The 24,702-nt window shown below is 45.6% G+C and overlaps 1 protein-coding gene across 2 annotated transcripts in view; it reads left to right on the forward strand.

Annotated features, from left to right (window-relative positions):
• Positions 1–2,951: 2,951 nt before the first annotated feature.
• Positions 2,952–24,702, forward strand: part of CACNA2D4 (calcium voltage-gated channel auxiliary subunit alpha2delta 4) — a 212,421-nt gene continuing 190,670 nt past the window's right edge. For both annotated transcript variants that reach the window (XM_043517786.1, XM_043517792.1), the window contains exon 1: positions 2,952–3,652. In XM_043517786.1, coding sequence (XP_043373721.1) covers positions 3,642–3,652 — 11 coding nt within the window. In that variant the 5' untranslated portion in view covers positions 2,952–3,641. The remainder of the gene's footprint in view (positions 3,653–24,702) is intronic.

The raw sequence follows: 24,702 nt of genomic DNA on the forward strand, positions 1-24,702 counted from the left end.
ATGATCTTAGTTTGACTGTGATACATCCCAAATTGAGTTTTTTGCAAGCCTGTCACAGGTGAAGCATTCTTACTTATAAAATAAGCACATTTGATATAGACATAATTGAGATCAAATGATGCCATTTTTGCATTTGCTTTTTGGAGTAGAACAGTATTTCAAGAAATTCTGAATTTAAAAATATTACTTTAAACCTAGACTTTTTCAGTAGCCTCTTGGTATGCATCAAAAACAGTGGTATTGGCTCTCTTTCAAATTGATAATATACTTGACCTCAAAAAACAAACTTTGAAACAAACATTGTCTGGTAGGAGCAGACAGTGTGGTATCACAGAAGCAAACTGTGAAGTATCTTTTTCCATTTTTCTGGTCACATATGCACAATGTAACATTTCAGAATTGTTCTTCATACACCCATGCCTCACTGCTTGAGGGAGAGAATGCCCAGGATTTCTTAGGAGGCACATATTCATCTCCTGAGGGAGAGTTAGGATGAGAAGAGGTGAGATGGGCCTATTCTCTTGGCTGACTTGTGTGCTTACCAAGAGGAGCAGGAGGAAAAAAGATAGAATGAGGCTCAGAAAGAAATCCCAGATTCTTAGCTGTGGGAAAAGAAGGATGGTGAGATCCACCACAAGGGTGAAGTCAAGTTGCACGGTAGCTGAATGTAGAGAGACTTGTGTTTGGGGGGAGTGACTGGAATATTATCTGGTAGATGTGGTTAAGAGGAGGAAGGAAGGAGCACGAGAGAATGAGCAAATTGAAGTGTCTTTGTGTCAGAATATGGCCCCTATAGACAGAGCCATCCACAATTATAGAAAAGCTGGAACTTCTCCAGACATTTCTTAACTAGTAGCTGAGATCTTTAATGCTATGTTCTGTTTAATAACGTGGTTGTTTTTAAAGCATAAAACCAAATACCAGGTCATTTTCTTTTACACAGCCCATGTCTGCATGTATGTCAGAACCCTTTCTGTTAGGTTTTGTAGGTCACCTCAAAGCTAAAGTGGTTTAGAACAGTTGGGGTCTCTGAACTGCTTTGGTATTAAGACATGCTTAAGGGCTCCTTAACAGCTGAAGGCCACCTCAGTTAAGGCAGCATTGCTGAAGTGATAGCAGCGCTTTTTTCTACCTGGCTTTTATCTCTTCTAAAAAAGAAAGAGGCAAGCATTCAAGTCAGGAAGTATGAAAGGATCAAGTGAACATGCTGTAGAAATGTCCACGTTGCACATCTGTCATATTTTATTCCTCTTTAACCATGATTCTCTTTAATATGCTACTGTGAGGTTCAGCTGGCTCCGTTAACGCTTCTGTAGAGAATGTAACTTTCTGGGATTTCCTTTTTTATATGCCGTAGTTCTCAGTCTTACCATTTCATTTGTGTTCATTTTCAATTTAATTTCACTTTTTGACTGCCTACAAAACTTCTTTTACATAAAACTCACCGGGAAGATGGTAAATAGCAGAAACCCAGTGAAGTGCTGGAGCATGATCTCTGATTAATCCTGTCTCTGTCAGCGTATTAATTATAATGGAAATATATTATACTCAGTGAAAGCATCCAGACCTGTCCCCAGGCTCCTCTCATAGAAAATTCAAATTTTTAATCTGATTTTATGCATTAATTTCCTATTGCTTTTCTTTTTCCTTTTTTTATTGATGCAAAGAGAATAATTACAATTCTACATTAAAATAAGACTTTCAAGGAGAGTAATACAGCTAAGTAGGGGGTACTAGGTCTAAAGTGAAAATCTGTTTCAATTGTGATGAGCTCTAGGTTTCAGTTGCAAGTCAATGAGTTTCCTGGCTTTATCTTTGTCCCTCTGAGGCTTTAAACCCACAACACACAGATTGGCAAAATCAGCAGCCTTTGCTGAGGTAAAGCCTAAGACTAGATTAAATAGAGGTTTTGCGGTACAGCAGTTTAGGATCAAAGATAAAAGACATAATAAGAGGACATCTCTTCCCAGGTGGGTTCTTCAGTTGTATATGTACAAAAAAGTAGGATTCTGCTATCTTGGAATGAATATTGAACTGAACCATAAATACTTAGACAAACTATCATAAATTCTACTAATCTTGATAGGTAGAATAAGAACTTTTAAGATGAATGTCCCTTAAGACTTCTGCTCCTTTTCCAAACTGCTATCACTGATATTCCTAGCGAACTTGTTCTGATCTCTGGACACATCTCTAGTTGAGCTGGGAAAGGGGAGAAAGGAAGGGAATCAAATACAAGTTTCATGTTGACAAGCCAGGGGACACTACTTCCCCACTGAAATTAGTCCTCTAAAGATACCGTACAGATTAAAGTACAAATCCAGTCTTGAGTCTTTTAACATATGCATCAACCACTTTGGCTATCTGGAAGTGCATAAAGACATTTGCTGTTAAGACTTTCTTGACAACACATACTGAACCCCTCGCGTGTCCCGGAAGACCAAGGTTAGATAGAAAAAAACCTAAACTAACTCAGATCTACACTTTTAGTGTCATTCAAAAAATACAGCCATCAAAGGTCAGATTTTTATTTTAAAACGTTGACATTCCTATCACTCTGGAATAGATTAGATAGATACAGAAATCCATGTCTAAGTATGAAAATAAATCAGGTATGCAGGGATATCTAAGAAATGGATTCCCATTGTCTGTGTAACTCAGAATAGCACTGAATAGACAAGGTACAGCTTATAAAAGAAAGAAGCAAAATTTCAGGTTGCTGTACAATAATTTCTGGAGATATATCCCCAAGATACATAACTGCCACCTCCTTCTAATCATCCTGGAGAGGCTTCCAATAGGAAATAATCGGGTGAATCCATGTAGCGGATGCAAAACAAAGAGAGCTGTATATTCAGTATATTTGTATTCATAACACCAATATAGTATGGCTCAGAGAAAACACTTCCAGTAACATGACTAAACAGAACACAAGATATAGAACAGATCACTGCTCAGTGAGCTACTTGGAAAATACAAGAAAAAAAGATGTGGGCAATGACAAAGTGCTAAAACTACTGTTGTCTACCAAGAAAGATGTTAATCTCCCATTTAGACACTGAATAAATAAATAACGCTGGACTTATTCTGTGCCAAATTCTCATGTACTGTGTATGAAAATTGCATGCATACTTGTGGACTGCACAGTGTATCAAATAGCTGTATGTGTGATTGCATTACTATATCGAGTACTTGAAGTCTACTCATGAAGAGCACTATATATAAGCTAGGTATTATTCCACACACAACATGCAGACCTATGTAGGGTATTTTACCTCTGTGCTTTCCTGTAAATATTGCTGTAAAAGAGAAATAAAGTAATGAGAGGAACAGTTAGGTTCTTGGTAGCACTCCCAGCCTAGGACCACTCAGGCTGAAACAAGGTCTTCTGCTCATTTGTACAGCTGGCTGGCAGCCTGAGAGTTGAACAGTCTTTCTCTGCTTAAGATGATAGCCCCAACCCCCTCAGCTAGCAAGTTCTCTACCCCTGCCTATCACGTCACTCCACAAACAGTCATTTCTCTTGTCTACTTCCCCATTCCGGTTCCTTAGGGGGAGAGAGATGAGAATCCAGTTTCCTGAGACTGTACACAAGGCATCATCAGCTGGGATGCTGCTACCTTTGGGCACTGTTCTGTACCATGGTCATCAAGTAGGCTCTTGTCTGTTTCCTTAAATACTATCTTAAAAGAAAAAACAGTTTAACGTTTTGAAAATCAGGATATTATGTGGCTGTAGAGAAGAACTATAACAGGACTTCATCTTGATCTGTCATTCTGTTAGCAGCAGCCTGAAGTTTGTACGAGAGACTTAATCGTGTTGGTGTTCCAGTGCCTACTGATCTGTGGACATTTTCTGAACCCTACACAATTAATTGTCCACTGAGAGTGATTTGTGTGTTTGTTTTTATTGGGTTCTTTTTAAGTTTTCCCCCTAAGGAAAAGAGCAGGCACAAGTTTAGATGGTTTTAGCTAAACTCAAAAAAATCCAGGTATGTTTTCATTTGGAACTGGCTTGAGTAATACAACCCAGGCACCAAGCAATCTATACAAATAATATCTGTATGTGAAGCAGACTGTGGTCTTAAGAATCCAGTGGGGCTCAGGGTGGGTAGCTGAAAGTAAACTGTGGTTGGGAGCTCTGTGAAATGAATGGGAAGCAGGATGTCATATGAGTGAGTGTAAGTCAAGGAACAGAGCTAAGCCTTGCATGAAATCCAGCTCTTTGCAGACGGGAAAATAGCAGAGTGCCTGAGGAAGAGAAAATAGGGAGTGCAAAACCTGATGGGTTATTAAAAGTGAGTGAAAACAGTAGACAAGAAACTTCATCCATGGGAAATATGACAAAAGAGACTGAGGTTGAAACAAAGGGGAAAAGAATGAAGTAGGAAAGGGCAGACACCAGAGTAGAGGAGGAAATTTTAGCTTTGAAGGTGGCAGGGAACAGAGATGAATTATGATCCAGGATTTATTAGCAATCAGGAGAGCCACAAGTTGTATAATGGTAACTCAAGTTCTGAAAGATGAACATAAATTTGTAATGCACAAAGGCATTTTATTTAGAAGACTACCTCGTGGTGACCTTCCATCACTAAGTCTGGGATGACTTACTCTGCCACAGGTATAAGCTTCAGAGTAGCAGCCGTGTTAGTCTGTATTTGCAAAAAGAAAAGGAGTACTTGTGGCACCTTAGAGACTAACAAATTTATTAGAGCATAAGCTTTCGTGAGCTACAGCTCACTTCATCGGATGTGAGCTGTAGCTCATGAAAGCTTATGCTCTAATAAATTTGTTAGTCTCTAAGGTGCCACAAGTACTCCTTTTCTTTTTAGGTATAAGCTTGTTACCATTTCAGGGGAGAAGGTTGATGGACTCACAGGCTACCTAAAGAGAAGACAAGACAACAGGAAAGCAGTGAGACAGCAGAAACACAAGGACAAGAAAAATTATCCATGGAGATTAAAAAGGAAGGAACTCTCAAGTATAAAGCAGAGAGAACTCAGAGTCTGAACATGGATTATGAACTGAAAGTGGCATGGGAGTGGGCCAGAAGGGGAGTGTGTGAGATGGGTCAGTACAAAGACCCCAGAGAGAAGGAAACGAGGCCTAGTGACAGATTTCATACTGAAATTTATTGACCAAATGTTCCTGTGTGGGGAGAAATTCAGAAGGTGTGGCCTCTCAGGAATACGAACCTACAACGTGTTCATAGATTCACCTAGTCACAGAGACTAGGTGCGATTATTAAAACAGGCAGCTAGAACCCTTTCAGCATACTGCACATTGGAACCAGCCAGAAGGCCAAAGCAAGAGATTGAGACAACTGAGAATGACTGTCGAGACATGAGCTGGGAGCTAAAGGAGAGCGAGCTGTGCAGGTCATATTGTACTTATGCTGCGAGAGTCATTAGAGATTGTTCTTGCTACACCAAGAACAGGTGCCCAGGGAGATATTCTCCTCAGCTCCACCATAATTAATGTGGTATAGCATATATGAAGAGCTTGCATGGGAAAGATAAAAAGATTAAGGCACAGGACGGAGAGCCAGGGCAAAGGTTTGGTCAATCTTTTAGTCTGAACTGATCTGCTCATTCTTATTTGATATACCATAATGTATCTGATTGCCTGCTCCATTTGAGTTTCTTGGATTATAACCTCCTAACTTGCTCTAACTGTGGCAGTGTGGAAAACAGCAGGGACTGTCTGCTTCTTATATATACTTTGTATTTCTTCAGCACCATTTAGCCATGGATCTAAAAAATGTCATATATACAAATAAGCTTCATGACACTGCTAAGAGGGCTGGAAATATTATTATCCCCATTTTAAAGACAGAGGAAATGATACACAGCAAGGTTAAGTAAGTGACTTGATCAAGATTATACAGGAAGGGTGTGGCAGAGGTGGAAACAGAACCCAGCTCTCTTGCCTCCTAGCCACTGGGCCAGTAGTTCTCAACCCTTTCCCACCTAGATCTCAAAAACCTTCTAAGACTTTTAGCTATAACCTACCCACTTCGCATAGCCCTCCATAGCCTCCCAGAGCAACACTTCTCACAGAGCCAAGTGCTTTGTGGGCAGGAAGAGTGTGAGGCGCTTTCACTGAGGCTTTGTCTACACTGCTGCGGTAAGTTGACCAAAATTACGTTACTCTAGGTACATGAATAATGTACCTGGAGTTGACGTAGCTTAGGTTGACTTTCTGCGGTGTCTTCACTGTGCTGTGTCAATGAGAGATGCTCTCCCCTTGACTTATCTTACTTTTCTCGTTCCGGTGGAATACCAGAGTCGAAGGGAAAGTGTTCTGCGGTTGATTTAATGGGTCTTCACTAGTGTCATGGAGTCACCGAGTGATGCTCTGGAACTACTCCCTACGAAGCCAGTCAGGACTCTGGGGGAGCCTTCTCTCTGTGAGCAGACTGTCTCCAGGGCAAAAGGCTCATACAGCTTCCACCTTCCTGGGTCTGACCTCCAAGTACTCAGCATCCCCTTCCACACTGTGCACTTCCCACAGCAAGTCCTCACAGGCAGGGATCCTGGGGAAGCCAGAAGGTGCTGCACCCCAATTCCACAGTCAGACATGACTCTCAGCTAGCCAGTAAAACAGAAGATTTATTAGATGACAGGAACATGGTCTAAAACAGAGCTTGTGGATGCAGAGTCCAGGACCCCTCAGTCAGGTCCATTTCTGGGGGGCAGGAAGGCCAGAGGTCCATCTGGCCCTCCCTCCATTTCCCCAGCCAGTTCCAAAACTGAAACTCTCTCCAGCAGTCTCCCCCAGCCTCCCCCCCGGCTCCTCCTTCAGCCTTTGTCTCTTTCCCGGACCAGGAGGTCACCTGATCTCTTTGTTCTCCAACACGTTCAGTTGGCACCTTTGCAGAGGAGAGGGGCCCAGGCCATCAGTTGCCAGGAGACAGGATGTCAGCCATTCTCTGTGAAGCCCCTCTAGGGGTCTGCAGCAATCACACACCCTTATCCCAACACCTAGATACTTAAGAATTGCATAGGGGCACCCACACAGTATTCAGAGAAAACATTAAGAACATTTCTGCTTTGTCACAACTAGACCCGCTAAATTGACCCCCAGTGCATCGATCGCAGCAGCACCACTCCCTGGCAAGTGTAGACATGCCCTAAGATTGGGAGGGAATGGAGCAAACACGGGGTCATAGAGGCAGCAGAAGAACAAGGAGGGAGCAAACTGCTTCCTTCCTTTCCTATCCCAGCTTCCCCACTGGGTCTTTGCAAATAAAGAATTTTTGATCGTGTTTTTTCTCTTTAGTCAGTGGGGTGTGACCTAGCAGGAGCCCCCTTGCAATCCCCCTCCTGGTTATGACCCACTGGCTGAAAAGTCTTGCACTTGAGAAAACTGTATCCCTTGTGCTGCAGAGAGAGGAAGAACAGGAGAATCAATGAAGCCAGCTGGGCACACTTAACAAGGACACTATTTTCATATGCAATTCCTTTATCAGTCAGAAAAATTACCTTCAGTGTGAAATGTACCATCTCCAAATGCATAACAGAGCAAGCTAGAGAAGCCAAATTGATGCAACTTGCCCATTATCTTCCCCCATCCTATTAGCATCTGCTCTTTCTTCTTCGAGTGCTAGCTCATGTCGATTCCATACTAGGCATGCACATGCCACATGCACAGTTGCTGGAGATTTTTCCCTTAGTGGTATCCATAAGATCAACCCTAGCGCCCATTGGAGCCCCATGTACATGAGCCTGCATAAGGGGCACTGCCAGATCTGCACCCTCTGTTTCTTCTTACCGCCCTTGATGGTTGCTTGGAATGACCTTCTTGCTCTCACAAGGCTTTCCTAAAAGTGGTTTGGACTCTGACCTATTGTTAAGGCTGAAAGTTTGTGACGGAGGTTACAAAAAGTCAGATTCCATGACTTTCCGGGACCTACATGACTTCTGCAGCAGCCGGTGTGGCTGGTCTGGGGGCCACCCGAGCAGCTCGGGCAGCCCCTGGGCCAACGGCACCAGCCGCTGCTGGGTAGACTCGGGCCACCCCCGCCCTGAACAGCAGCAGGAGTTTGGGTTTGGGAGGGGGCTCAGAGCTGGGGGTTGGGGTGCAGGAAGGGGTGAGGGTTCCCAGTCAATGGGAGCTATGCAGCTGGCTTGGGGTGGAGGCAGCATGCGGAGCCAGGAGCTGTGGGAGGGACATGTAGCCACTTCTGGGAAGCCACAAGGAGTGGGGTAGGGAGCCTAACAGCCCCACCAAACCCCACCCCCAGCACCAGCATGAGTCCCAGGTGGCTGCCCCCCCCCGAGCACCGCAGCACTCTTGGGCCACCCCCCTCTTCATGACCACCCCTGGGTTTCCCCAAGATTTAGTCAGGGACATATAATGCAAGTCATGGACAGGTCACAGGCTGTGAATTTTTGTTTACTGCCTGTGACCTGTCCATGACTTTTACTAAAATTACCCATGACTAAAACATAGCCTTACCTATTGTCTATAGTTTTTGTAGTCAACAAATTTAGGTTCCAGTTAGTTTTAGTGTACATAATATAGATAGTTGTCTCAGTCATAGAGGGATGTTGTTCCAGGGTCTGGGCATGCCCCGGTCTCTGGTCTTCAAGCCGTGTTCCTCCTGCAACAAGCCTATGCCTCTGAGCAACCTGCATTCGGCCTGTCTAAAGTGCCTCGGGGAAGCTCACATTAAAGAGACGTGTATGATCTGCAGGGGCTTCACACAAAGGACTCAGAAAGACAGAGACATTCATCTGAAGGCTCTGCTAATGCAGGCAGCCCTCAGACCATCCTCTGAGCCGTCCCTCTCCGAATCAGCACTGAGTACTTGGGCCTCCACTCTTCCTGGCACCATTCTCCATTCCTGGTGCTAAGGAAGAACAAGAAACAGTGCGCCTGAGTCGTACCTGAGATGTCAAGGCATGCAAATCTACCCAGACCTTGACAATTGGCTGATCAAAGGCGGCTCTCAAGCTCAGATTCAGCACACTAATGGCATAGTGTGGGCCACCAGTCGGGCGCTGAGCCTGCTAATAAACTAACAGAAATCGACACTAGTCCCAATGCAGAGAATAGAGTTTACAGGGGCTTAATTCCACTCAGGCCAAGATCTACCTACCAGAGGCCCAGTTCTGAACTATGTCAGATCTAATCTCCCACATCACAGCTCAGCCACTTACAACCACCCAGATGTGCCTCAAGCCGCTAGGTGCCATGGCAGCGTATACTTACATGGTGCAGTACACATGGCTATGCCTCAGATCCCTACAGATGTGGCTGGCATCAGTCTACTTCCCAGGCAGACATCACTTGGATTTGGTTCTCGCGATTCTGTCAAATGTCTTAGAATCTCTGACTTGGTGGATAGACCCATGTTCGGTGATGAAAGAGGTGCCTTTTGCTGTCCTCTGCCCTGTACCCATCAGTAACCTTGGTTTTGGATGCATCAGACTTGGGGTGGGGAGCCCACCTTGCAGACTCAGAACCCAGGGTCTCTGGTGCCAGGAAGAACTCTCCCTGCACATAAACATTGGGGAACTCAGGGCAATACGCTTGGCCTGCCAGGTGATTCTTCCCCAGCTCTCTGGCAAGGTCATGCAGGTCTTGATGGACAATATGGCCTCGATGTTTTATATCAACAAGCAAGGGGGAGCTCGTTCCTCAGCCCTGTGTCAAGAGGCCCTCCGACTGTTGGACTTCTGTGTGAACCACGCAGTTCACCTTGAGGTGGCACACCTCCTGGGAGATGGGAATGCGTTGGGGGATCACCTCAGCAGGTCCTTTTCCTCTTGTTACAAGTGGTCTCTTCGCCCAAAGGTAGTCAGTGCTATCTTCCAGAAGTGGGGGACTCCCCAGGTGGATCTTTTCCCCACCAGACAGAGCATGAAATGCCATCAATTCTGTTCAAATCATGGACTCAGCAACGGCTTCCTGTCTGACGCCTTCCTGCTCTTGTGGGTGGGCAGACTGCTGTATGCCTTTTCACCGATCTTCTTGTTCACAAGGTTCTCTGAAAGATCAAGAGGGACAAGGTGAAGTATATCATGATAGCTCCATTGTGATCATGCCAGCACTAGTTTGGTACGCTTCTGGACCTCTCGGTAGCAACTCCACTAGAGCTCCTACCACTTGATTTCGCAAGACCAAGGCCAGTTGCTTCACCTGAACCTTGCCTCCCTACACTTGACGACATGGCTTCTATGTGGCTAAACCCTGAGGAGTGGGCCAGCTCGGATCAGGTCCAGCAAGTCTTGCTAGGTAGCAGAAAACCTTCCACCAGGGCTACCTACGTGGCTAAGTGGAAACGTTTCAGTTGTTGGGCCTCTGATCGGAATCTTTCTCCATCTCGGTCTTCCCTGCTGTCCTGCAGACTTTAGAACCCCTATATACAGTGTTCTTCAAAGACAAGGTCCATTTGCACTCCCACCCAGCCTTCCTACCAAAGATGGTGTCAAAGTTCCGTAATAACCAGGATAATTTTCTGCCTGTCTCACAGCACTGATGAGGAATGTCGGCTACATACTTTAGATTGTAGACGGGCCCTGGCCTTTTATATCTAAAGGACTAAGTTCTTCCACAAGTCTACTCAGCTTTTTGTAGCTGGGCGGACAGGATGAAAGGACTACCGGTGTCATCCCAAAAAAATCTTCTCCTGAATAATCGCCTGCATCCAAGCTTGCTATGAGCAGGCGAAAGTTCAGCCTCTGGCCTTTGTGACTGCTCATTCCACAAGAGCCCAGGCTTCATCAGTAGCATTCCTCATGCAGATACTAATCCAGGACATCTGCAGGGCCACAACATGGCTGTTTATTCATACCTTTGTGTCCCACTATATGCCATCACCCAGCAGGCCCATGACAATGCCAGTTTTGGGAGAGCACTATTGCAATCAGCATGTCCATGAACTCTGAGCCCACCTCCAGGGATACAGCTTGTGACTCACCTAGCATGGAATCATCATGAGCAAGCACTCAAAGAAGTAAAAACGGTTACTAACCTTTCGTAACTGTTGTTCTTCGAGATGTGTTTTTCATGTCCTTTCCATGACTTGTCCTCCTACCCCTCTTTTGGAGTTATTGGTAAGAAGGAACTGAGAGGGTGTAGAGTTGGTGGCAGCCCTTATACTGGCGTATGTGTGCAGGGCTCTAGAGGGCACTAGGGTTTGCCCTACGGATACCAGTAAGGGAAAAAGTTCCGGCAACTGTGCACGTGGCACATGCAAACCTAGCATGGAATGGACATGAGGAACACATCTTAAAAGCAACAGTTACAGAAGGTTAGTAACCATTTTCTCCTTCAATTTCTCAGGGTCCCTAATATGATTCCTGCTGCTGATAGAGCTGCTATGGCACTTAGTCCTAATAAATAGGGCCCTACCAAATTCACGATCCATTTTGGTCAATTTCATGGTCACAGGATTTTTAAAATAATGAATTTCACTGTTTTAGATATTTAAATCTGAAATTTCACGGTATTGTAACCCTGAGAGTCCTGGCCCAGAATGGAGTTGTGGGGGAGGGAGGTTGCAAGGCTATTGTAGGGAGGTCATGGTATTGCCACCCTTACTTCTGTGTGGCTGCTGGCAGCAGTACTGCCTTCAGAGCTGCACTCCCAGCTAGTAGCAGTGGAGCTTCCTGCAGCTGAGGTTGGTTCCCAGAGATGGATCTGGCCCAGCCTCAGGTGCAGCCTGTGCTAAGGAAGAGGAAGGTCTGTCCCACCCCAGCCCATCCGGACTAGCGGCTGAAGCCTGGCACACAGTAGGAGCCCCCAGCTGGGGCACCCTCAGCCGTGCCCCTCCTCGGCTCCAGACCTAGCGCTTGGTAGTTAAAGGGGCCTTGGGCTGGCTGTGTGTATGGATGTAGTTGACCACAGCACCCCCGGGATCATGGGTCCCTGAAGGTCACCCACTTGCCCACCTGTAAGGCCAGCCCTGCCCCCACCCCCACAAAAAAATTGATGATCCTACCCTATACCATGCCATCCTCACTTCTGCACTGCTGCTGACAGTAACACTGCCTTCAGAGCTGGGCTTCCAGCCAGCAGCCACTGCTCTCCGGCTACCCAACTCTGTGAAATCTGGTCTCCCCTACAATAGCGAGATTTCATGGGAGAGATCAGATTTCACAGTCTGTGACCAGTGTTCCCTCTACTTTTTTTCACACATTGTGGAATGAATTTTGTTATGTGCACCAATTTTGTTATGTGCTGGGGATGAGGGGTTTGGAGTGCAGGCTGCTCCGGGGCTACTACACCAAGAGAGGACTCCCCCCAGCTCTCTCTCCCTGCAGCAGTACCTGGGCTGCAGGGGAGAGGCGCCTCTGCCTGCCCACTGCAGCTCCGGGGCTGGGGCTTTGGGATAGGTGCCTCTTCCCCATCCATGGCAGGTCCGGGGCTGGGCTGGATTGGGGCTGGGGGAGGGGCACCTCTCCCACGGCAGGTCAGGGACTAGGGGAGAAGCATCTCTCCTCACCACAGCCCTGAGTGCCTGCATGGTGCTTAATAGGCTGCTGCGCGGTTGTGCAGCTTAGAGAGAACTTAGTCCATGATGCGTTTTTCATGGCTATGAATTTGGTAGGGCCCTATTTTTTTTTTCTGTGAGGTGACTGCAGCAACTCTGTGGGAGTTTTGGAGGCTTTGTGATGGGTCTGTCCATAGATGAGTAATTGTTACAGGCATTTCAGACAAGAGCAAATGAAAATTTGTATGGAAAAGGGAAGAATCTGTATATAGAAACATAAGTTTGCCATAGGTCAGACCAGTGGTCTATCCAGTCCAGTATCCCTCCTCTGTCAGTTCCCAAAAATTGCAGTTTCAGAGAAACCCCGTAGCCCAGAATAATAGTGATTTTTAGCCAATCGTGGATAGCTGCATATGGATGCTAACATGTCTTCCTGATCCCCTGAGATAATAATCTTATGCTCTAAAACCTGAGAATGAATTACACCAAGTTTGTATATGTTACAAAATTATCCAGGCCTTTTAAAAATCCAGTTGCCATGTGTGACACAATGGCTTCCTGCTGCAGTGAATTCTACATGTTGACTATGTGTTTATACCATATTTTATTGTTGTGATAATCTCATATAGAAGGAAAGTGAGGAGCGGAATGTAGTTGTGATCCTATAAACTGGACTAGCTACACTTGCCACCTGGCCATTGGTTGCATTTTAAATGTCTTCATTGGTATGTTAAGGTTTTCTCAATGCATACAAATCACAATTCATAGATTCCAAGGCCAGCAGGAACCATTGTAATCGTCTAGTCTGATCTCCAGTACAGCACAGGCCATAGAACTTCCCCAAAATATATCCTAGAGCAGATCTTTTAGAAAAACATCCAGTCTTGATTGAAAAATTGTTATTGATGGAAAATCCACCATGACCCTTGGTAAATTGTTTCAATTTTTTACGCTCCCTGTTAAAAATTTACACCTTATTTCCAGTATGAATTTGTTTAGCTTTACCCTGCAGCCATTGGATCATGTGTATATAAATGACACTGTTATGCATTATATGTGCCAGTAGAGGCTGCCACACACCACCTTAACAGTGAGGGATAGCAATTAAAAATGTTAATTTAGGCCCCCGGGGAGAGCTGGGGGTTGAGGGCTCTCTGTATAACCTGCATATTGCCAGCATTCCCAAGGCAGGAGCTCTCTGCTGAATGGCTTTGCTCACTCTCCATCCATCACAATCTCTTAGATGTGTTCATTGTTTCTTGCAAAGTAAGACATTGAAAATGAACAGACAACACAGTTTAATAGCTGTTGTAACTGTTCAGAGCAGTAGTGTTCCATCAAAAATTTTTGTGTATAATCTAAACAGCAAACACATTTTACTATTGCCTAGTATGATAGCTAGACTCCTATGCAGACATAAAGTAGCTTAGTAACTGTCAGAATATAATATTGTGCATTAAAATACAGGTACTGCTTTTCTTTCTAGTGGATTTACAGACCTAGAGAACAGAGTGGAGCCTATCTTAAGTAGTAGCTAGAAGAGAGAATCATTCCATACTGGAAATGCCAATTAACTGCAACATCAGTGGAGTGAGAGTTACGCTACGGTCATAGCTACAGCAAACAACCATTGCTAATGAGATTTTAGTGCCAGGCTGCCTGCTTTGTGCATGTCAGATTTCATATGAATTTCCCTGAAACCACAACTGTTTGGCTTCTCTCAAAAACTTGAGGAGCCTCTGGCTCGGAAAGATGTTAACTTCAATCTTGATGCTGTGCTTACCAGAAGGCAGGCAGTTGGAAAGTGTGTTTTTAACCAACAGCAAATGATTTTTGACAGAGGGCATGACTGGGAATAAATTTTTTACATAATTATTTATTTTTAGCTCAAGTCAAACTGAATTCCCAGTTCCATATTGGGAATGGAATGCATTTCCTCGATTTCTTTGAAGGGGGCTGTAGGCTGCTCCATCCCTGATCAAGCTGAGTAGTTTTCTGAGCAGTCACTCTCTTTTTTATTTACTGTCATACACACTACACAAATGTTGACAACAGCAGAAGAGAACACAATATAAGTCAGGTTGCTATAAATTGATTTTTAAGATGTACACTGTGATATAGTCTAGCAATATGAGAGTTGATTTGTGCTCACTCTTCCTTGGTGGCTAGAATAATTCTTGTCAGTCTATAAACTGGGACAGGGATTGTATACATACAATGGCTAGAACAATGCGGCTCCAGTCTCAGTTGGGCCCGAATCCTGGTACCCTCCCCACCTCATAGGGTCCTAGAACCCAGGCTCCACCCCGAGCCTGGAAGTGTACATAGCAGTGAAACAGCCCCGCAGCCTGAGCCCCACAAGCTTGAGTCACCTGGCACAGGCCAGTTGCCGATGTCTAGTTGCTGTGTAGACATACCCTGGATGCTACAAAGATAATACGAGCTGCTCGCAAGAAATATGCTGGTTTGATCTCTAACCTCCTTGGACTCTTTTTGTGAAGGAAATCCAAGTAGGTGTTTCATGATTCTTCAGTACAGAACATGATTTCTATCTTAATCCTTTTAGGACAGACTTACAGCACTAAAACAGGCAATGGAAGGACGATCTCTGTGAAAAGCAAGAGACACTGTCAGATGCTGAAGGAAGGAGAAAATGTCCATTATGAAAGCTAGCAGGTGACTTTACGAATTACAGATTTGGAAGTGGCTAGGTGAGAAGGGAAGTGACTTGAATTGTAATTAGAGGTCAAGAAGAGATTCTACAACAATCTTTCCCAAATGTATTTTTGGTCCTGAGTTAAGGTCCATTCACAAGCAACCAGCTTCATTGTCATTGATCAGGGAAACACTTCCAGCGCTTTGTTGAAAGAACAGGAGTACTTGTGGCACCTTAGAGACTAACAAATTTATTTGAGCATAAGCTAAGGTGGCCTTTCCTTTTTGCGGATACAGACTAACACGGCTGCTACTCTGAAAACAGTGCTTTGTTGAGTAATTGGGAGCAAAATATGAGACTCGAAAAACTGTTCTAATTTGATGTGGAATATCTTTTGGAATCTTTCTTGTTCCTCCCATTCTTTTTAAATCCATCACAATATCTTTAGAGATAACTAATGGCTGGCAAAAATAAAAAACATGTTTTCATAAATATTAATGAAAAAATGATTGACTATTTCATTCCAGACTTTACCATGGCTCAGAAGTTCTCTTTTTGTGACATTTTATAAAAGGCCAGTTTTATCTCAAAACACGTTCAAATCGATCATCAGCCAATTAAAATGTTTGCAATGTTAAAGTTTTTCTGTGGAGAAAAAAAGATCAGTCCTGTTTTCAAGAAAAAAATCATGAAATGTCGCAGATCATGACTTTGAGACTACTGGCAAAATTGGAGCATTTTGTGAATTCCAAATTAAATGTAAAAATCTCAGATGCAGCAGTTTTGAATTGCATTTTGCCTCACTATGGCTTTTGCGTTTGAGATCCTCCATGAGCTTTATGAATATCAAGGCCAAAATGTTTGAAAGTCACCAATGATGTTGAGTGCCCTAGCTGAGACACCTAGCCCTGGTCTACACTAGGCGTTGAGATCGAATTTAGCAGCGTTAAATCAATTTAACCCTGCACCCGTCCACATGACGAAGCCCTTTTTTTCGACTTAAAGGGCTCTTAAAATCAATTTCCTTACTCCACCCCCGACGAGGGGATTAGCGCTGAAATCGCTTTTGCTGTGTCGAATTTGGGGTACTATGGATGCAATTAGACGGTATTGGCCTCCAGAAGCTATCCCAGAGTGCTCCATTGTGACCACTCTGAACAGCACTCTCAACTCAGATGCATTGACCAGGTAGACAAGAAAAGACCCGTGAACTTTTGAATTTCAATTTCCTGTTTGGCCAGTGTGGCAAGCTGCAGGTGACCATGCAGAGCTCATCAGCAGAGGTGACCATGATGGAGTCCCGGAATCGCAAAAGAGCTCCAGCATGGACCGAACAGGAGGTACGGGATCTAATCGCTGTATGGGGAGAGGAATCCATACTATCAGAACTACATTCCAGTTTTCGAAATGCCAAAACATTGTGAAAATCTCCCAGGGCATGAAGGACAGAGGCCATAACAGGGACCCGAAGCAGTGCCATGTGAAACTTAAGGAGCTGAGGCAAGCCTACCAGAAAACCAGAGAGGCGAACGGCCACTCCGGGTCAGAGCCCCAAACATGCCGCTTCTATGATGAGCTGCATGCCATTTTAGGGGGTTTGGCCACCACAACCCCAGCTGTGTTGTTTGACTCCTTCAATGCAGATGGAGGCAACATGGAAGCAGGTTTTGGGGATGAGGAAGACAATGATGATGAGGTTGTAAATAGCTCACAGCAAACAAGCAGAGAAACCGGTTTTCCCAAACTGTTTCTCACCCTGGACCTGGAGCCAGTACCCCCTGAACCCATCCAAGGCTGCCTTCTGGACCCGCCAGGTGGAGAAGGGACCTCTGGTGAGTGTACCTTTTAAAATACTATACATGGTTTAAAAGCCAGCATGTTTAATGATTAATTTGCCCTGGCATTCGTGGCTCTCCTGGATATACTCCCAAAGCCTTTGCAAAAGGTTTCTGGGGAGGGCAGCCTTATTCCAGCCACCATGGTAGGACACTTTACCACTCCAGGCCAGTAGAACGTACTCGGGAATCATTGTAGAACAAAGCATTGCAGTGTATGTTTGCTGGCGTTCAAACAACATCCGTTCTTTATCTCTCTGTGTTATCCTCAGGAGAGTGATATCATTCATGGTCACCTGGTTGAAATAGGGTGCTTTTCTTAAGGGGACATTCAGAGGTGCCCGTTCCTGCTGGGCTGTTTGCCTATGCCTGAACAGAAATGTTCCCCGCTGTTAGCCACGCGGTGGGGGGAGGCAAAATGCGACCTTGTAATGAAAGCACATGTGCTATGTATGTAATGTTAACAGCAAGGTTTACCGTGAAAGAGTATACCCATTGTTCTATAAAATGTGTCTTTTTAAATACCACTGTCCCTTTTTTTTTCTCCACCAGCTGCATGTGTTTCAAGGATCACAGGATCTTCTCCTTCCCAGAGGCTAGCGAAGATTAGAAGGTGAAAAAAATGCACTCGCAATGAAATGTTCTCTGAGCTCATGCTGTCCTCCCACACTGACAGAGCACAGACAAACGCGTGGAGGCAGACAATGTCAGAGTGCAGGAAAGCACAAAATGACCGGGAGGAGAGGTGGCGGGCTGAAGAGAGTAAGTGGCGGGCTGAAGAGAGGGCTGAAGCTGAAAGGTGGCGGCAGTGTGATGAGAAGAGGCAAGATTCAATGCTGAGGCTGCTGGAGGACCAAACTAATATGCTCCAGTGTATGGCTGAGCTGCAGGAAAGGCAGCAGGAGCACAGACCGCTGCTACAGCCCCTGTGTAACCAACCGCCCTCCTCCCCAAGTTCCATAGCCTCCTCACCCAGATGCCCAAGAATGCAGTGGGGGGGCCTGTGGCGACCCAGCCACTCCACCCCAGAGGATTGCCCAAGTAACAGAAGGCTGGCATTCAATAAGTTTTAAAGTTTTAAACTTTTAAAGTGCTGTGTGGCCTTGTCCTTCCCTCCTCCACCACCCGTCCTGGGCTACCTTGGTAATTATCCCCCTATTTGTGTGATGAATTAATAAAGAATGCATGAATGTGAAGCAACAATGACTTTATTGCCTCTGCAAGTGGTGATCGAAGGGAGGTGAGGAGGGTGGTTAGCTTACAGGGAAGTAGAGTGAACCAAGGGGCGGGGGGTTTCATCAAGGAGAAACCAACAGAACTTTCACAGCGTAACCTGGCCAGTCATGAAACTGGTTTTCAAAGCTTCTCTGATGCACACCGCACCCTCCTGTGCTCTTCTAACCGCCCTGGTGTCTGGCTGTACGTAACCAGCAGCCAGGCGATTTGCCTCAACCTCCCACCCCACCATAAATGTCTCCCCCTTACTCTCACAGATATTGTGGAGTGCACAGCAAGCAGTAATAACAGTGGGAATATTGGTTTCTCTGAGGTCTAACCGAGTCAGTAAGCTGCGCCAGCGTGCTTTTAAATGTCCAAATGCACATTCTACCACCATTCTGCACTTGCTCAGCCTGTAGTTGAACAGCTCCTGACTATTCTCCAGGCTGCCTATGTATGGCTTCATGAGCCATGGCATTAAGGGGTAGGCTGGATCCCCAAGGATAACTATTTGCATTTCAACATCCCCAACGGTTATTTTCTGGTCTGGGAAGAAAGTCCCTTCCTGCAGCTTTTGAAACAGACCAGAGTTCCTGAAGATGCGAGCGTCATGTACCTTTCCCGGCCATCCCACACTGATGTTGGTGAAACGTCCCTTGTGATCCACCAGTGCTTGCAGCAGTATTGAAAAGTACCCCTTGCGGTTTATGTACTCGCTGGCTTGGTGCTCTGGTGCCAAGATAGGGATATGGGTTCCGTCTATGGCCCCACCACAGTTAGGGAATCCCATTGCAGCAAAGCCATCCACTATGACCTGCACATTTCCCAGGGTCACTACCCTTGATATCAACAGATCTTTGATTGCATTGGCTACTTGCATCACAGCAGCCCCCAGAGTAGATTTGCCCACTCCAAATTAATTCCCAACTGACCGGTAGCTGTCTGGCATTGCAAGCTTCCACAGGGCTATTGCCACTTGCTTCTCAACTGTGAGGGCCGCTCTCATCTTGGTATTCTTGTACCTCAGGACAGGGGAAAGCAAGTCACAAAGTTCCATGAAAGTGCCCTTACGCATGTGAAAGTTTTGCAGCCACTGGGAATCGTCCCAGACCTGCAACACTGTGCGGTCCCACCAGTCTGTGCTTGTTTCCCGGGCCCACAATCAGCGTTCCACCGCATGAGCCTTCCCCATTAGCACCATGATGCCCACATTGCCAGGGCATGTGCTTTGAGAGAAGTCTGTGTCCATGTCCTCATAACTCTCGTAACCGCGCTGATGTTGCCTACTCGCCTGGTTTCGCTTTGCCAGGTTCTGGTGCTGCATATAATGCTGGATAATGCGTGTGGTGTTTAATGTGCTCCTAATTGCCAAAGTGATTTGATTGCTCCATGCTTGCCATGGTATGGCGTCTGCACAGAAAAAAGGTGCAGAACGATTGTCTGCTGTTGCCCTGACGGAGGGAGGGGTGACTGACGACATGGCTTACATGGTTGGCTTACAGGGAATTAAAATCAACAAAGGGGGTGGCTTTGCAAGAAACTGATTGGCTGCCTCAAGGATAGAACTCAAAACCTCAAGAATAGAACTCAAAACTGGGTTTAACAGGCCATTGATTTCACAGAGGGAGGGAGGAAGGGAGAAGAAAATGAATACAAAACAAATCTGGTCTATTTCTTGCTTTGAGCCACTTCATCTATCTTTATACATCTTGCTGGCAGCAGACTGTGTAGTACGACCGCTAGCCATCGTCACCTCCTGGGTGCTCGGCAGAAGACGGTGCAGTATGACTGCTGGCCATCATCTTCTGCTGGCTGCAGATTAAAAGACAGTGCACTGTTGGGAGGACTCAATCGCCATGAGAAGAAACAAGGGAAATGACCTGGCTGAGTCACTCCCATGTTTGCCCAGGTGCCCGGTTAAAAGAGCACCCAGGACTACGTTGACGACGGTTACCAGTCATACTGCACTGTCTGCTGCCAAAAGGCAATAAACTGCTGCTGTGTAGCAATGCAGTACCACATCTGCCAGCACCCTGGAGACATATGGTGACGGTTAGCTGAGTGGGCTCCATGCTTGCCGTGGTATGGCGTCTGCACAGGTAACTCAAGAAAAAAGGCACAAAACGATTGTCTGCCCTTGCTTTTACAGAGGGAGGGAGGGAATGGGGGCCTGACGATATGTACCTAGAACCACCCGTGACAATGTTTTAGCCCCATCAGGCACTGGGATTTCTACCCGGAATTCAAATGGGCGGTGGAGACTGCGGGAACTGTGGGATAGCTACCCACAGTGCAATGCTCCGGAAGTCGACGGTTGCCTCGGTACTGTGGACACAGTCTGCCGACTACATGCACTTAGAGCATCTGTGTGTACACTCGACACTTTCTACAAAACCGACTTCTATAAATTCGACCTAATTTCGTAGTGTAGACATACCCCTAGGGTCTGATTATCAGGGGTGCTGAGTACTCACCACTCCAGCTACAGGCAGTGGAAGAAGCACCTCTAGCAAGGGGGCTCATGTGGTCTCAGAATGGACACTCAAAATCTGAGGAACTCCAGATTAGAAGCCCCTTAGGCTCCCCATTCAACTGATCCTCTCCCCTCTTCCACCACAGGCTTCTTGTCAAATCTCTACTTCCTAGTCCATCCTTTTCCCCTCACCCTTCCCAAGCAATTCTCTGGTCTCCAATTCATCCTCTGATCACCCCTCTCACACACATTCTATCCATCCTTTTCTGCCACCAACTATCCCCTCTGAGTCCACCCTGTACAACCCCTCCCACCTACTCAGTGCTGTGACTATCCCCAGCCAATTGATGCTCTGTTCTCTTCCTCCCAGATCATTCACACTCTACCTCTGCAGCCCCCTTCAGAAAATTGATCTTCTTCCCACCACCCCAATCTCAGGAAAATTGATTCTTTCTTTAACCCCTGGACCAGCAATTTTTATCTCCCTCTAACCCCCTCCAGTTTGATCATCTAGCTTTTTTGGCCTACTCCCCCCCAGCACACTGATCCTCCCCCCTGCCCCCACAGCAAATGGATCTTTCCCCCCAGTGGCCACTCCACCGAATGAACCCCTCCCTATTGCTCACCCAGCAATTTAATCCTTCTCTGAAGCCCTAGGCTGATCCACAAGCCTTTTCTCCCATTGCTAGGGATGAGGGTTCCTATGGATGCTCTTTAATGAAGGGAATGGTCCTGTGCTAGGCTAATGCAGCACCTGGGGTCAGACCCTCCTGCAAGTTCTGTGGAGTTCTTATTGCCCAGCCAGGGTGCAGTCATAGCAGCACTCTCACTCTCAGACTGTAATATGGTGGTTGTGGAGAACCGTACCTGGCAAGAGCTCTCCAGAACCATTGGTTGTGCAGAGGCTCATGTTAGGCAATGCTGATCAGTTAGAACTCAGGCCCTGAAAGAAGCAGATGTCTGTCAGACTTCTTGCCTCTCAGTAAGACTAAAGAGCTCATCTTCCAATTTTGGGGAGCTAACTGAGGGTATTTCTATACTGCAGTGTAAGCCCAGGGTTCGAACTAAGTCTCAAGGCTAATGCCCACCCTTCCATCTACACTCAAATCGTGCTTACTCAGGGCTCAGACACAGGGTCCCAGTACCCCACAGAGGTGGAGGGTCTGACCCTGAGTCAAGCCGAGACCCAGGGTCCAAGCCCTATTGTTTTGCAGTGTAGGCACAGCCCCTTTGGACTCATGCTCTGGTAGTCTGCCAAAAGTATCCCACAATCCCATAGGCCAACTTTCTTTGTCCTCTGGAGAGACAAGGTTGGTGGACAGTCAACTTTTCACACACTGTACCATGAACAAAGGGCTAGACCAGCCACATTTTGGGAGGGTGCTAGGAAGTCTGGGATATGGGTGGTTGGATTTGGGTGCACATAACATAGTGTAAAATGCTGGAGCCCCAAGCTGGGACCCAGGGTTCTACAATTCCGAATCTGGACTTTCAAATCAGTGTAGATGCTCAAGTCCTAGGTTAACAAATCAAGGGTCTGCTGACTTGAGTTCTACTTACCCTAAGTTTACATTGCAGTGTAGACATACCTGGAATAGAAACCCAAGTCTCCTGACTCTCAGACCAGCACCTTGCCCACTAGACTGCACCACCTTCCTTAGCAGTAATACTTAGAATTTATATGTTCAAAGCTCCGTACAGACATTAACTATTGAATCCTCACAAGCAGGGGGTGAGTAAACTGAGACTGAAAGGGGAAGTGACTTTGCACTTCCAGGACCCACAACCAACATATGGCCCCGCTTTACGCAAGAGCATCAGGGGAGCTGAGGTTTGTGTGCTCTTTCGTCCTATTCGTGCATCCCTGCTGGAGCAGCCTGAATTTGCTCTAGCTCCCTCTCTTCTTATAACCTGGTGAAAACTTGACTGGAGCCTCAAGAGGTAGTTAACACACTGAGTAGGAAAAGGAGATATTTGTAGCATATCCTCAGAACAAGGTCATCGCATCATGCATTTAATATGCAACAGGATTTGGGCATGCAATTTACATTGAGCAATACGCACTCAGTAAAGTGTCTTCGTGGCCTTCGAGATCAACAGAATAAGCAGCATCCTTTATTTAGTCACTTTGTGCAGTGCAATTCTAACGCCTCTCTGTGCGGCCACAATCTTGCATCATTCACCAGGCAGCACAACCCCCCTTGAAAGAACCATTCTAGAGCAGCCACCTCCATGTGGGAGACTTTAATCCCTCTTAAAATTCTGTTTTCCTTCCTACTAATCAAGTTCCTTTGGGTCATGAAGTGGAAAAGATTATATCTAGCTCCTGGGGGATGGTTAGATAAAGACACTGTCTGGTTTCTTTTCGGGTCTCTTTCTTAGAGCAGGTAGGAAAGCTGCCATTTGCCCAGATTTCTCTAAAAAATCAAGTATCTGCTTTCACTATTTCTTTTATTCTATTACATAAACAGTGGGGAAATGCTTCTCTGCTCCTTAGTCTCTGTGCATTCTGCTCTCCCTTGATGTCTCCCACTCTGGTTGCCCTGGGTTTCCTGCTGCTGCCATTGCTGCTGAGAACAATGATGAATGCTGTGTGTTTGAAATGCTCTGAGCAAGAAAATGCCTGTTTTATCCCAGAATATTTAGACAAATCTAAATTTAGAGTAGAGTTTATTTAAAAAAAAAAAGCACCAGCCACAGGCATTAATTAATACAACTTTTATATGACTGTTTCTATAAACAGTGGTAAAATCATGCAGTTTGCAGAAGAATTGATCTGGAGCCAGATACTAACTGAGAGAGAGGGTGGAATTTAGAGGCTGAAATGGACATGTCAGGCCAAATTCAGCCTTGATTAACTCCAGTGATGTTTTATGATCCAGCTATTCACATTATTCTCTATTACATGGTTTCTTTGACTTTCTTCTGAAGCATTCAGTACTGACTAATGTCATTACCAGGATGCTGGGCTAGATGGGCCACTGCTCTGAGTTAGTATGGCAATTCCTTTGTTCCAGTAGTTACAGAGGGATGAATTTGTTCTGCTGAAAGATCAATAATGGCTAGATCTTTAGCTGTATTCCCCCTGTTAAATGAACTTTTGTGACGTTAAAGAGTTATATCAGACATATACTGTCATATCACTGTCTTTCTGTGAGCATTAGCTCTTAGGCCCTGTCTCCATTGGCTATAGAAACTGTGTTTTAATAGTACAATTTCAGATTTCTGTAGCACCATCAAATTCAAGTCTCTCAAAATGCTGTATAAACATTAGCTCATATAAGCTCACAACACACCTGTGAGTTGGGGAAATATTATCCTCCCTGGCTTTATAGTGGGAAACTGAGGCACAAAGAGACTAATATCACAGGGGGAAACTGAGGAACAGAGTGCCTAAGGTCTCACAGTCACTCAATGGCAGAGCCAGGAATAGAACCCAGATTTCCTGGGCCCTGTTCCTGGGTGGTAACAATTAGCACTGTATAACAGCAATACCCAGCAAAGCCATGGCTGCACTAGCTGGGGCTAAGCTGTTATTTTAGACAGGGCTCTGGAATTTTAACCACCATGTCATGAGACACTGCTCGAAAGATTTGCCTGACAAAATGGTCAAAATACCTCTCTGTGTCTAACAGGAGCCCACTCAAGTTATCATTAGCATAGCTGCACTGTTGCTGGCAGCTGCTGTAATATGGATGCTCATTTTTCTAGTGTGGGCAAGGCCCTCCAAGACTGCTTGCCCAATCAGGATATGGAAGTTAGGCCTTTCGAGACAGGACAGAGGCACTGTGCTAGTATCGCTCTTACAAGAATCATTTCTGAAGACAGTTTGCTGGGCTGATCCTATAGCACTGTCCTGGAGCACTGCTTTAAAGGGACACTGCCAAGGAGCTTTCACACCCAAATATTCATCTGATTAGTCCTGCTGTGAGATATCATGAATGATAGAGACTTGATGATGATCTCAACAGCAATGCAATGTACCTACCCAAAGACTGTTTCCTCTGCTGGTAGTTCCCATCCTTCCTTTAGGGTGGAAAACAGTCTCTCCAAAGTAGAATAAACTAAAATTAAATATT

The sequence above is a fragment of the Dermochelys coriacea genome, chromosome 1 (assembly GCF_009764565.3).
Source record: "Dermochelys coriacea isolate rDerCor1 chromosome 1, rDerCor1.pri.v4, whole genome shotgun sequence".
Classification (NCBI taxonomy): domain Eukaryota; kingdom Metazoa; phylum Chordata; order Testudines; family Dermochelyidae; genus Dermochelys; species Dermochelys coriacea.